The following is a 13,545-nucleotide window of genomic DNA, read 5'->3' as shown; positions in this document are numbered from 1 at the left end:
TCCGTTGCTCCCGATGGGGCCTCCTCTACATTGGGGAGACTGGGCGCCTCCTAGCAGAGCGCTTTAGGGAACATCTCCGAGACACCCGCACCAATCAACCACACCGCCCCGTGGCCCAACATTTCAACTCCCTCTCCCACTCTGCCGAGGACATGGAGGTCCTGGGCCTCCTTCACTGCCGCTCCCTCACCACCAGGTGCCTGGAGGAAGAACGCCTCATCTTCCGCCTCTGAACACTTCAACCCCAGGGCATCAATGTGGACTTCAACAGCTTCCTTATTTCCCCTTCCCCCACCTCATCCTAGTTTCAACCTTCCAGCTCCACACTGTCCCCTTGACCTGTCCAGACTTGTCCGACCTGCCTAGCTCCTTTTCCACCTATCCACTCCACCCTCTCCTCCCTGACCTATTTCCTTCATCTCCTCCCCCACTCACCCATTGTACTCTATGCTACTCTCTCCCCACTCCCACCCTCCTCTAGCTTATCTCTCCACGCTTCAGGCTCTCTGCCTTTATTCCTGATGAAGGGCTTTTGCCCGAAACGTCGATTTTGCTGCTCGTCGGATGCTGCCTGAATTGCTGTGCTCTTCCAGCACCACTGATCCAGAATCTGGTTTCCAGCATGTGCAGTCATTGTTTTTACCTCCCCAGTATATAGAAGACCACATTGGGAGCAACGGATGCAATAGATCAGGATAGGAAAAGTTTGCTGGTTTGAGTTTCTTTTTTTAAGCAGACTGATATTAAAATCTATTCCAAACATAATTGCAATGTCTCTGTTAAACCACAGAAGGTTGTTTACAGCAATGGTTGTTATTGTCTAACAAAACCCATCTGTATTTTGAAATAGTGCTGTGCTGTGCATAGTTCCTGAGTCACAGAGGTTGTTGATACAGCTATTCTGGCAATTCTCATTCCTTCCATTGTGGAATGTGATGGTATCATGTGTTACTCATGTACTCAATTGTTTAATGTTTAAGATCAGCCTTTCCATACATTCATATAAGGTCATTTGCATGGATGGTGATATTGCAAGATTGAGTTTGAAGGCAGGTACACTGGCCTTCTTAGGGCACAAGCTTTGGCATCTGTCTGAATTATTTCCAGTACATGCAGTAATAAGACAAGGGAGTACTCAATGAAAGGCAAGATACAAGTACACTCATTGGAACAGAGCGATCTTGAGGTGCTTGGCCACGGAGTGGGTTAATAAGGTAGTTAAGGCAAACAGGACACATGCAATTATCAGTTGTATCAGTTGCAACATAGACATAGAACAGGGAGGTTATGTTAGAGCTGTACAGGACTTTGGTAGGCTGTAGCTGGAGTAGTGTGTGCAGTTCTAGTCACTACATGATAGGAAGGATGTAATTGCTCTGGAGGAGGGGTGCAGAGGAGACACAACAGGATGTTACTTGGGTTGGAGCACTTTCTCCATGAAGAGAGGTTGGATAGACATGGTCTTTTCCCAGGTTGGGGGAGTCCAGAACTAGAGAGTATAGCTTTAAGGTGAGAGAGGAAAGATTTAAAAGTGACATAAGGAGCAACTTTTTCATGCAGCGCCTGGTGCGTGTATGGAATGAGCTGCCAGAGGAAGTGGTGGGCGCTGGTACAATTTCAACATTTAAAAGGCATCTGGCTAGGTATATGAATAGGAAGGGCTTAGAGGGATATCGGGCAAATGCCAGCAAATAGAACTAGATTAATTTTGGATATCTGGTCGGCATGGACAAGTTGGAACGAAGGGTCTATTTCCATGCTGTACATCTCTGTAACTCTATGCTTGTTATCTTTATCTTCTCTGAGCAGAGAAGGTTGGGGGTGGGTGGGGTGACCTCATAGATGTGCACAAAATTGAGGGGCATGAATAGGGTGAATACAAAGCAATTGTTCCTCTAAGCTGAATTGTCAATATCGAGGCAGCAGAATTGTGAGGTTAAAGACAGGAGATTTAGTGGGGACTTGGGGGAAAAAAAACTATACCTAGTGGATGGTAGAGTCCAGAATACACTGAAGGACTGTGATATATTTCAAAGTCAGAATGATGTGTGGTTTTGAGTGGAACTTGTTGGAGATGCATTTGCTGCCTCTGGTGACAGAAGTCACGGGATTGAAAGATGCTGTCTAAACAGCCTACATGAGTTGTTGCAGTGCACTATAGATGGTACATACTCCTGCTGCTGTCAGTGCGTGTGGTGGTGGAGCAAATGAATTAGATGGGGTGACTCTTTGTCCTGGATGATGTCGAACTTCTTGTGTTGATGGAGCTGCACTCATCCTGACAATGAAAGAACATTCTATCACACTCCTGACATGCACCTCAAAGTGGTAGACTGGCACCTGGGAGACTAGATGCGAGTTACTTAGTACAGAATTTTGATCAACTGTTATAGCATGGCATTTGTGTGGCTGGTCCAGTCCAGTTCAGGTCCGGTCAATGATAACCTCCAGGATGTTAGCAGTGGGTTATTTACCAATAGTAATGCCAAGCAGCAATAGTTAAATTCTCCCATGTTAGAGAAGTGGTCATTGCCTGGCACAAGTGTGATGCAAATGTGATTTGCCACTTATCACCCAAGTCTAGATGTTATCCAGGTCCTGCTGCATGTGGTAAAGGACTGTTTCAACATATGGGGAATTGCAAATACTGCTGACATTGTGCAACTATCATTCAAACATAGAAGCAAGAAGAAGACCACTTACTCCTTGAACCTGCTCCACTATTCAATATGACTGTGGCTGATCCTACGCTCACCCTTCCATATCCTTTGAGCCACAAGAACAATATCTACCTCCTCCTTGAAAACACATAACGTTTTGGCCTCAGCCACTTCCCATGTTAGTGAGTTCCACAGACTCACCACTTTCTGGGTGATGAAATTTATCCTGATCTCAGTCCTAAAGCATGTATCCCTTATCCTTAAACTATGACTCCTGGTTCTTGGCTCCTCCACCATTGGAAACATCCTTCCTACAACCAAAGTCCTGTTATATTTTCTAGGTTTCTATGGGATCCTTCCTCATTCTTCCAGACTCCAGTGAATAAAATTCTAACAGACTCGATCTCTCTTTTTTCCTTTCCTGCCATCCCAGGAAACAATTTGGTAAACCCTCACTGCCCTCCCTATATAGCAAAGATATTCTTCCTCAGAGAAGGAGACCAAAACAGCATACACTATTCCAGGTGTAGCCTCAACAATGACCTGTATAAATGCAGCAAAATATCCTTGTAACTGTACTTGAGTCCTGTTGCCATGAAGACCAATATATGGTTTGCCACCTTGACTACCTGCTGCACCTATTCCTTCACTTTCAGCAATTGGTACACAAGGACATACATGCCCCTCTCAATTTACAGCCATTTAAGTAATAGTCCAAGATGTAGATGGACAATTAATTATGTATTGAACAATCTTGGGTTGGACAGTTCTTGTGACTGACCTTTCTTTAGAAAGTGTGCGTATTTGGGTGCCTGTAAGGATGGGATTAGAATTTTGAGTATGATGCCCCCTCAAATAGTCAGTTTGTATCTGAACTCCACATGAATAATGATTATGTAGGAAAATTAGTGTCTATAGGAAAACAACACATACGGACCAAATACTGAACTATAGAAACAATCATCCCAGCACCCACAAACGGAGCTACATTAGAACATTATTTCAATGAGCCACATGGCAACCCAGAGTAGAGGAAAATCACACACACAGCGTATTCAAAAAGAATGGGTACCCAATGAACACAATCCACCGATTTCTCAGCAACAAACCAAACGAGCAGACAAAACCCTCCCAGAAACCCTAGCCACTCTCCCCTACATGAAAGGCATCTCAGAAATGGCTACATTAGAACATTATTTCAATGAGCCACATGGCAACCCAGAGTAGAGGAAAATCACACACACAGCGTATTCAAAAAGAACGGGTACCCAATGAACACAGTCCACCGATTTCTCAGCAACAAAACCCGCCCAGAAACCCTAGCCACTCTCCCCTACATGAAAGGCATCTCAGAAATGACTGCCAGACTACTTAGACCTTTTGGCATCATGCTAGCCCACAAACCCACCAACACACTAAAACAGCAGCTAATGAACTTGAAAGACCCTATACAGACAAGCAAACTGAACGTCATTTATAAAATACCTTACAAGAACTGTAACAAACACTGCATTGGACAAACGGGCAGAAAATCAGCCACCAGGATACATGAACATTAATTAACTAGCCACAACAGACATGACCCTCTCTGACTAGTATCCTTACATACAGATGAGGAAGGACACCACTTCGACTGGGACAACACATCCATCCTAGAACAAGCCAAACAGAGATGTGCATGAGAATTCCTAGAAGCTTAGCATTCCAACCGGAACTTTATCAGCAAACACATTGACTTGGATCCCATCTACCACCCTCTGAAAAAAAGAACAGGAGATGACATCACCACCCCAAGGAATCCTAAACACATAAATAGAAAGCGGGCCATAACACAAGCGCTTTACAGGAAGCTCACTGATGATGTTACTTAGTAGGGTGACAAAAAATCTGAAAGCAAACTTGCCAAATCAGCGAGCAAGCTTACATCCAGAACCTCAACTTGAGCTATAAATCTTCTCAAAACACGTAGGAAAACTACTAGATGTATCAATAAAAAGTTTAGAGTTTCAAATGTAAGAAAATTTACACAAAATATGAGTTGCAAGTTTTGATTTGGACTTGCAATCACCCTTTGGATTCCTCTGGACATCATATTAAACTACAGGACTTTCAATTGCTGGGAAGCCTCTCCTAAAGCTGGTACTGGCCTTGGAGACAGTTTACAAAATCCTTTGTATTTTCGAGTGACCTTGATACAATTAAATGTCTTTTCCACTGTTGAGTCTGTTATCTCAGGAGTGATGAACTGCCTTGTAAACCTGTCATTTGGGCATGTAGGTGTATGTCTTCCCATGATAAACAACACTCCCTTTCCTATTCCTGTGTTTTCCATTGTATGATATTGTAGTTTTGTGTTGGTGAGGACACTCATTTGTCTTGCTTGCTAAAGGGCTTATCAGTGATTGGCTGGCTGGCTTATGGTGCAGAATGATGCCATAACGCAGCTTCAATTCTGCACCAGTTGAGGTCAGCATGAAGGCCCTATCTTCTCCAAGTCATCCCTTGCTTGAAGTGTGGTGACCTCAGGTTAAACTACTAGTCATCTCTGTCTAATGAGAAAGCAGCCTGTGGTCCTCTGGGACTATGGCGACTTCACATATGTGGTTTAACTTAAACTAACCAGGAGTCTTTCTGTTGTTGATCAGAAAGTGCCACATACCAGGTAATCCACAGTTGAACACGTTGAATGGTAAATAAAGGGCTTAGCACGTTATATCACCAGTCTTTCTGGACAATAGACAATAGGTGCAGGAGTAGGCCATACTGCCCTTGGAGCCTGCACCACCATTCAATATGATCATGGCTGATCATCCTTAATCAGTATCCTGTTCCTGCCTTATCTCCATAACCCTTGATTCCACTATCCTTGAGAGCTCTATCCAACTCTTTCTTAAATGAATCCAGAGACTGGGCCTCCACTGCCAACCTACGCTGCAATCCCTCAATAGCCAGAATGTCTTTCCTCAAATTTGGAGACCAGAGCTGCACACAATACTCCAGTTGTGGTTTCACCAGGGCCCTGTACAGCTGCAGAAGCACCTCTTTGCTTCTATACTCAATTCCTCTTGTTATGAAGGCCAGCATGCTATTAGCGTTCTTCACTACCTGCTTACCTACATGCTTACCTTCATTGACTGGTGTACAAGAATACTCAGATCTCTTTGTACTGCCCCTTTACCTAAATTGGTTCATTTAGGTAGTAATCTGCCTTCCTGTTCTTGCCACCAAAGTGGATAACCATACATTTATCCACATTAAACTGCATCTGCGATGTATCTGACCACTCACCTAACCTGTCCAGGTCACCCTGTAATCTCCTAACATCCTCCTCACATTTCACCCTGCCACCCAGCTTAGTATCATCAGCAAATTTGCTAATGTTACTCCTAATACCATCTTCTATATCATTAATATATATTGTAAAAAGCTGCGGTCCCAGCACTGATCCCTGCGGTACCCCACTGGTCACTGCCTGCCATTCCGAAATGGAACCGTTTATCACTACTCTTTGTTTCCTGTCAGCCAACCAACTTTCCGTCCAAGTTAGGACTTTGCCCCCAATACCATGCGACTTAATTTTGCTCCCTAACCTCCTATGTGGGACTTTATCAAAAGCTTTCTGAAAGTCCAAGTACACTACATCTATTGGATCTCCCTCATCCATCTTCATAGTTACATCCTCAAAAAATTCCAGAAGATTGGTCAAGCATGATTTCCCCTTCATAAATCCATGCTGACTCTGATCTATCCTGTTACTACTATCCAGATGTGTCGTAATTTCATTCTTTATAATAGACTCCAGCATCTTTCCCACCACTGAGGTCAGACTAACTGGTCTATAATTTCCTGCTTTCTCTCTCCCACCTTTTTTAAAACGTGGTACAACATTAGCCACTCTCAAATCCGCAGGAACTGATCCCGAATCTATCAAACTTTGGAAAATAATCACCAATGCATCCACGATTTCTCGAGCCACCTCCTTCAGTACCCTGGGATGTAGACCATCAGGCCCCGGGGACTTATCAACCTTCAGACCTAACAGTCTCTCCAACACCAATTCCTGGCAAATATAAATTCCCTTCAGTTCAGGTCCTTCAGTCACTGTTACCTCAGGGAGATTGCTTGTGTCTTACCCAGTGAACACAGATCTGAAGTATCAATTCAATTCTTCTACCATTTCTTTGTTCCCCGTAATATATTCCCCTGTTTCTGTCTTCGAGGGCCCAATTTTAGTGTTAACCTTTCACATACCTAAAAAAGCTTTTACTATCCTCCTTTATATTTTTGGCCAGTTTATCTTTGTACCTCATTTTTTTCTCTGCATATTTCCTTCTTAGTAATCCTCTGTTGTTCTTTAAAAGCTTCTCAGTCCTCCTCATAGCTCCATAGTTCCCTTTATTTAACAGAAATATTGTCACTTCAGATTGTACCCTCTCCCTCTCAAATTGCAGATTGAAGCTTATTGTATTATGGTCACTACTTCCTAATGGCTCCTTCACTTCGAAGTCCCTGATCAATTCTGGTTCGTTGCACAATACCTGTTCCAGAATTGCTTTCTCCCTGGTCGGCTCCAGCACCAACTGTTCTAAGAATCCATCTCGGAGGCACTCCACAAAGTCCTTGAGGTCCAATACCATCCTGATTCTCCCAGTCTACCTGCATGTTGAAATCCCCCATAATAACTTTAGTAACATCTTTGCGACAGGCCAATTTCAGCTCCTGATTCAACTTACATCCGACACCCAGACAATTGGAGCAACCTGAAAAAAAATTATTGCAACTAAAAAGGCTAGTGATGACTGCATAGATTCGGATCTAAAGCACAAGTCATCCCAACAGTGACAGACAGGAAAAAAAAGATTCTAATCCGTCCTACTTGTTCCATATGGTAATGATTTCCTGATATATACATTCTTCACCCAGTTCACATGTGTGACCACCTGGAAGAGAAAACCAGACCAAAAATCCAAACTTAATTTTGGATGAAACATTTGAAACATTTAACTATGGTTCCACAATGTGATTAAACCTAGTCCAGGAAGTTGCTTTGGCCTCGGTAATTGCTGAAACACCAAATTTTTGTTTGGAGGTGATCTTCCCCCTAGCCAGAACCAGGTCCTGCCTCACTTTCAGGAAGTTACTGATTCAGCATCCACTATGCCAGTTGGCAATTTGTTCCAATGATCAACTATTCTCTTGCAGGAAGAACAATTCCCTGATAACCTAACCAGGATTTGGCTTCCAGATATAACATTATAATCTGTGCTCATTCAAAACCTATTCAAATGGAACAAACTGTCGACTGAAACATGATTTAATTGCTTCACATAAATCTTCAGTCAGATTTCCACCTGTGTCTCAAAAGTATAGAAACATGGCTGTGTTAGTCCATCTTAATAACCGAGATACTCACGCTGGGAACTTGCGAAGTAGACCTAGACTGTGCCCTTTCCAAAGCCTCACTATTGCCCACAGTGTGAGGATACTTCATACCAAAACGACTGAGTTCAATATTCCTACTGATTCCAAAGCAGGGTATTGTACAAGCAAAGTCCATGTAATCTCAGTCATACGTTTTTATCTAAGTTCATATTCTGCATTGTCCATTAGTTCATATCCATTTATCTTGGAATAAGCTGCATATATGTAATAATTGTTTTCTTTTCTCAAGGTTGTGAAATTGAAAGGGCAGGTGCTATCAGTGATGTACCGTTTCCGAACAAAAAGCAGAGATTGGTTGTGGATAAGGACAAGCAGTTTTACTTTTCAGAATCCCTATTCCGATGAAATTGAATATATTATCTGCACCAACACCAATGTAAAGTAAGTGTCTGTAGTTAAGTGGTATGTTTTGTTTTGATGTAGCCAAGTTAGAATCGTATAAAGTGAACTAAAATATAGAATAACCTTTACTGTTACGTGTTCTCCACTGTAGAAGTACAGTGATAGCTTTTACAATGTCTGCACCATCTCAGCTACAAGGACCGAGGTACAAATTTTGGATGCAAAAGAGAAATAAAAAGTAGTTGTATCAATTTAGTGTTTAAAAAAAAAGGTTAGAAATAAGACACCGTTGGAGCAGCTCAGCGCAGGGTGCCCACACATGACCTGACCGCCTGCGGCAGACCCCGGACTCCAGTCCATCAGCCATTCCTGCTCCACTCCAAGCCTCCGGTCCACTCCATACTGGCACTCAGCTGATCCCAGGTAAGTTCCAGGACTGCCTCACCTGCGCCGGACTCCACTGAGGATTCGCTGCCTGCGCACTGCTCCAGAACTTTCAGGCCTCGTGTTAAGCTGGGACTTGCTGACCATGTGCTGCTCTGGGACTTGCTGCCCACTCTGCTTTGGGGCTGCTTCCCAGCACACTGCTTCAGGACTCATTGTTCCTGGGCTCACCGTCCCCACACCGTTCCTGGGCTCACTGTCCCCCTCACCGTTCCTGGGCTCACTGTCCCCCTCACCGTTCCTGGGCTCACTGTCCCCCTCACCGTTCCTGGGCTCACTGTCCCCTCACTGTTCCTGGGCTCACTGCCCCCCTCACTGTTCCTGGGCTCACTGCCCCCCTCACTGTTCCTGGGCTCACTGCCCCCCTCACTGTTCCTGGGCTCACTGCCCCCCTCACTGTTCCTGGGCTCACTGCCCCCCTCACTGTTCCTGGGCTCACTGCCCCCCTCACTGTTCCTGGGCTCACTGCCCCCCTCACTGTTCCTGGGCTCACTGCCCCCCTCACTGTTCCTGGGCTCACTGCCCCCCTCACTGTTCCTGGGCTCACTGCCCCCCTCACTGTTCCTGGGCTCACTGCCCCCCTCACTGTTCCTGGGCTCACTGCCCCCCTCACTGTTCCTGGGCTCACTGCCCCCCTCACTGTTCCTGGGCTCACTGCCCCCCTCACTGTTCCTGGGCTCACTGCCCCCCTCACTGTTCCTGGGCTCACTGCCCCCCTCACTGTTCCTGGGCTCACTGCCCCCCTCACTGTTCCTGGGCTCACTGCCCCCCTCACTGTTCCTGGGCTCACTGCCCCCCTCACTGTTCCTGGGCTCACTGCCCCCCTCACTGTTCCTGGGCTCACTGCCCCCCTCACTGTTCCTGGGCTCACTGCCCCCCTCACTGTTCCTGGGCTCACTGCCCCCCTCACTGTTCCTGGGCTCACTGCCCCCCTCACTGTTCCTGGGCTCACTGCCCCCCTCACTGTTCCTGGGCTCACTGCCCCCCTCACTGTTCCTGGGCTCACTGCCCCCCTCACTGTTCCTGGGCTCACTGCCCCCCTCACTGTTCCTGGGCTCACTGCCCCCCTCACTGTTCCTGGGCTCACTGCCCCCCTCACTGTTCCTCCCCTCACTGTTCCTGGGCTCACTGCCCCCCACACTGTTCCTGGGCTCACTGCCCCCCTCACTGTTCCTGGGCTCACTGCCCCCCTCACTGTTCCTGGGCTCACTGCCCCCCTCACTGTTCCTGGGCTCACTGCCCCCCTCACTGTTCCTGGGCTCACTGCCCCCCTCACTGTTCCTGGGCTCACTGCCCCCCTCACTGTTCCTGGGCTCACTGCCCCCCTCACTGTTCCTGGGCTCACTGCCCCCCTCACTGTTCCTGGGCTCACTGCCCCCCTCACTGTTCCTGGGCTCACTGCCCCCCTCACTGTTCCTGGGCTCACTGCCCCCCTCACTGTTCCTGGGCTCACTGCCCCCCTCACTGTTCCTGGGCTCACTGCCCCCCTCACTGTTCCTGGGCTCACTGCCCCCCTCACTGTTCCTGGGCTCACTGCCCCCCTCACTGTTCCTGGGCTCACTGCCCCCCTCACTGTTCCTGGGCTCACTGCCCCCCTCACTGTTCCTGGGCTCACTGCCCCCCTCACTGTTCCTGGGCTCACTGCCCCCCTCACTGTTCCTGGGCTCACTGCCCCCCTCACTGTTCCTGGGCTCACTGCCCCCCTCACTGTTCCTGGGCTCACTGCCCCCCTCACTGTTCCTGGGCTCACTGTTCCTGGGCTCACGTCCCCCACACCGTTCCTGGGCTCACCGTCCCCCACACCGTTCCTGGGCTCACCGTCCCCCACACCGTTCCTGGGCTCACCGTCCCCCACACCGTTCCTGGGCTCACCGTCCCCCACACCGTTCCTGGGCTCACCGTCCCCCACACCGTTCCTGGGCTCACCGTCCCCCACACCGTTCCTGGGCTCACCGTCCCCCACACCGTTCCTGGGCTCACCGTCCCCCACACCGTTCCTGGGCTCACCGTCCCCCACACCGTTCCTGGGCTCACCGTCCCCCACACCGTTCCTGGGCTCACCGTCCCCCACACCGTTCCTGGGCTCACCGTCCCCCACACCGTTCCTGGGCTCACTGTCCCCCACACCGTTCCTGGGCTCACTAGCTCCCTCACTGTTCCTGGGCTCACTGCCCCCCTCACTGTTCCTGGGCTCACTGTCCCCCACAGCATTCCTGGGCTCACTGTCCCCCACACTGTTCCTGGGCTCACTGCCCCCCTCACTGTTCCTGGGTTCGCTGCCTTCCTCTCTGTTCGTGGGCTCGCTGCCCCCGTCACCGTTCGTGGGCTCGCTGCCCCCGTCACCATTCCTGGGCTCGCTGCCCCCGTCACCGTTCCTGGGCTCGCTGCCGCCGTCACCGTTCCTGGGCTCGTTGCCGCCGTCACCGTTCCTGGGCTCGCTGCCCCCCTCACCGTTTCTGGGCTCGCTGTCCCCCCCTCACCGTTCCTGGGCTCGCTGCCCCCCTCACCGTTCCTGGGCTCGCTGCCCCCCTCACTGTTCCTGGGCTCACTTTGGGTCCTGCTGACTGTGCTACTCTCTGGCTGCTGCTCTTCACGTTGCTCCAGGACTCGCTGTCCACTCCTGCAAAAAAGATGCTGGGTCCACTACTTCTCATCATTTATATAAATGTTTTGGATGTGAGCATATGAGGTATAGTTAGTAAGTTTGCAGGTGACACCAAAATTGCAGGTGTAGTGGACAGCAAAGAAGGTTACCTCCGATGCAACAGGATCTTGATCAGATGAGCCAATGGGCTGAGAAGTGGCAGATGGAGTTTAATTCAGATAAATATGAGGTGCTGCATTTTGGGAAAGCAAATCTTAGCAGGACTTATTAACTGAATGGTAATGTCCTAGGGAATGTTGCTGGAGAAAGAGACCTTGGAGTGCAGGTTCATAGCTCCTTGAAAGTGGAGTCGCAGGTAGATAGGATAGTGAAGAAGGCGTTTGGTATGCTTTCCTTTATTGGTCAGAGTATTGAGTACAGGACTTGGCAGGTCATGTTGCGGCTGCACAGGACATTGGTTAGAATATTGCCTGCAATTCTGGCCTCCTTTCTACTGGAAAGATGTTGTGAAACTTGAAAGGGTTCAGAAGAGATTTACAAGGATGTTGCCAGGGTTTGAAGGATTTGAGCTATAGGGAGAGGTTGAATAGGCTAGAGCTGTTTTCCCTGGAGCATAGGAGGCTGAGAGGTGACCTTATAGAGGTTTATAAAATCATGAGGGGCATGGATAGGATAAATAAACAAAGTATTTTCCCTGGGGAGGGTGGAGTCCAGAACTAGAGGGTGAGAGGGGAAAGATATAAAAGAGACCTACAGGGCAACCTTTTCACGCTGAGGGTGGTACAGGTATGAAATGAGGTGCCAGAGGAAGTGGTGGAGGTTAGTATAAATGCAACATTTAAAAGGCATCTGGATGGGTATATGAATAGGAAGGATTTGGAGAGATATGGGCTGGGTGCTGGCAAGTGGGACTAGATTGGGTTGGGATATTGACAAGTTGTTTCCATGCTGTATGTCGCTGACTCTATAAAAGGGGAAAAGAAAAACAACAGGTGAAGCAGAGGAGCTCTGGTAGGAGCATCTTACTCTGCCGCCATCTTGCTTCTCTGTGTGGAATATATTTAAACTCTTTTAATCATACACATGGTAATCAATTTTTTTTAGTGATTTACTTGAGAATAGTTTTATTCATAATGCGATAAAAATAGAAAATATTACAAATGTTCAATTTGTCTTCCAGATCTAAGATGAGAGGAACAAAGCTAACATTGACAATCTTTTATCAGATCTGAGAATGTTTGGTGTTGGAGTAGTTTATGTACAAGACAGGAAAAGGCAGAGTGGGCCAAGGAATAAAAAGAAGGATCTATGATTGGGTAACAGACAGGAGAGATTAGAGGGTAAAAGGATGCAGGGCAGTAGGTCATGGCAATGTCAAGTAAAGAAACAAATGATTTGCTGGTGGTTGTGATCATCACCACGCAGGACTGGGGGTCCAGACCATCACCATACAGCAGTGTGGGTTATGACAATCATCACCTGGCACTGTGTAGAGTGACCATCATAGGTGGTCAGACAAGTAGATCGATTTTTTTTTTTATCCATAATTTATTTTGCACAAAAATGAGGATTGTTTGTAGAAATTCAAATGGCTTTTCTAAATAGCAAAGAATGGACTGTCGGAGCATACTCTCACTTTGAATGCCCTAAGCAGTGTCTTTGAACTTGATTTATATAGTTATAGAAAATTGTCTGACTACAGATGCTGAATATTATAAGCTAAATTCTGGAGACTATAAGATTTCCTGTTTCCAGCTGGAATGTACTGTATTTTACATTTGTTTATAACAAACCTGTGCTGGAAATGTGTTGCTGGAAAAGCGCAGCAGGTCAGGCAGCATCCAGGGAACAGGAGAATCGACGTTTCGGGCATAAGCCCTTCTTCAGGAATGGGGAAAGTTTGTCCAGCAGGCTAAGATAAAAGGTAGGGAGGAGGGACTTGGGAGAGGGGCATTGGAAATGTGATAGGTTGAAAGAGGTCAAGGTGAGGGTGATAGATCAGACTGGGGTGGGGGCGGAGAGGTTAGGAAGAAGATTGCAGGTTAGGAAGGC

The 13,545-nt window shown here is 47.4% G+C and overlaps 1 protein-coding gene across 5 annotated transcripts in view; it reads left to right on the top strand.

The window, feature by feature from the left end:
• Nucleotides 1-13,545, top strand: part of arnt2 (aryl-hydrocarbon receptor nuclear translocator 2) — a 462,386-nt gene that overhangs the window by 279,631 nt on the left and 169,210 nt on the right. For all 5 annotated transcript variants that reach the window (XM_043677623.1, XM_043677621.1, XM_043677622.1 and 2 more), the window contains one exon: nt 8,332-8,483. In XM_043677623.1, coding sequence (XP_043533558.1) covers nt 8,332-8,483 — 152 coding nt within the window. The remainder of the gene's footprint in view (nt 1-8,331; nt 8,484-13,545) is intronic.

Source organism: Chiloscyllium plagiosum, chromosome 36 (assembly GCF_004010195.1).
Source record: "Chiloscyllium plagiosum isolate BGI_BamShark_2017 chromosome 36, ASM401019v2, whole genome shotgun sequence".
Taxonomy (NCBI): domain Eukaryota; kingdom Metazoa; phylum Chordata; class Chondrichthyes; order Orectolobiformes; family Hemiscylliidae; genus Chiloscyllium; species Chiloscyllium plagiosum.
Note: the sequence above shows the minus strand (reverse complement) of the source record. Positions and strands in the feature narration are given on the sequence as shown.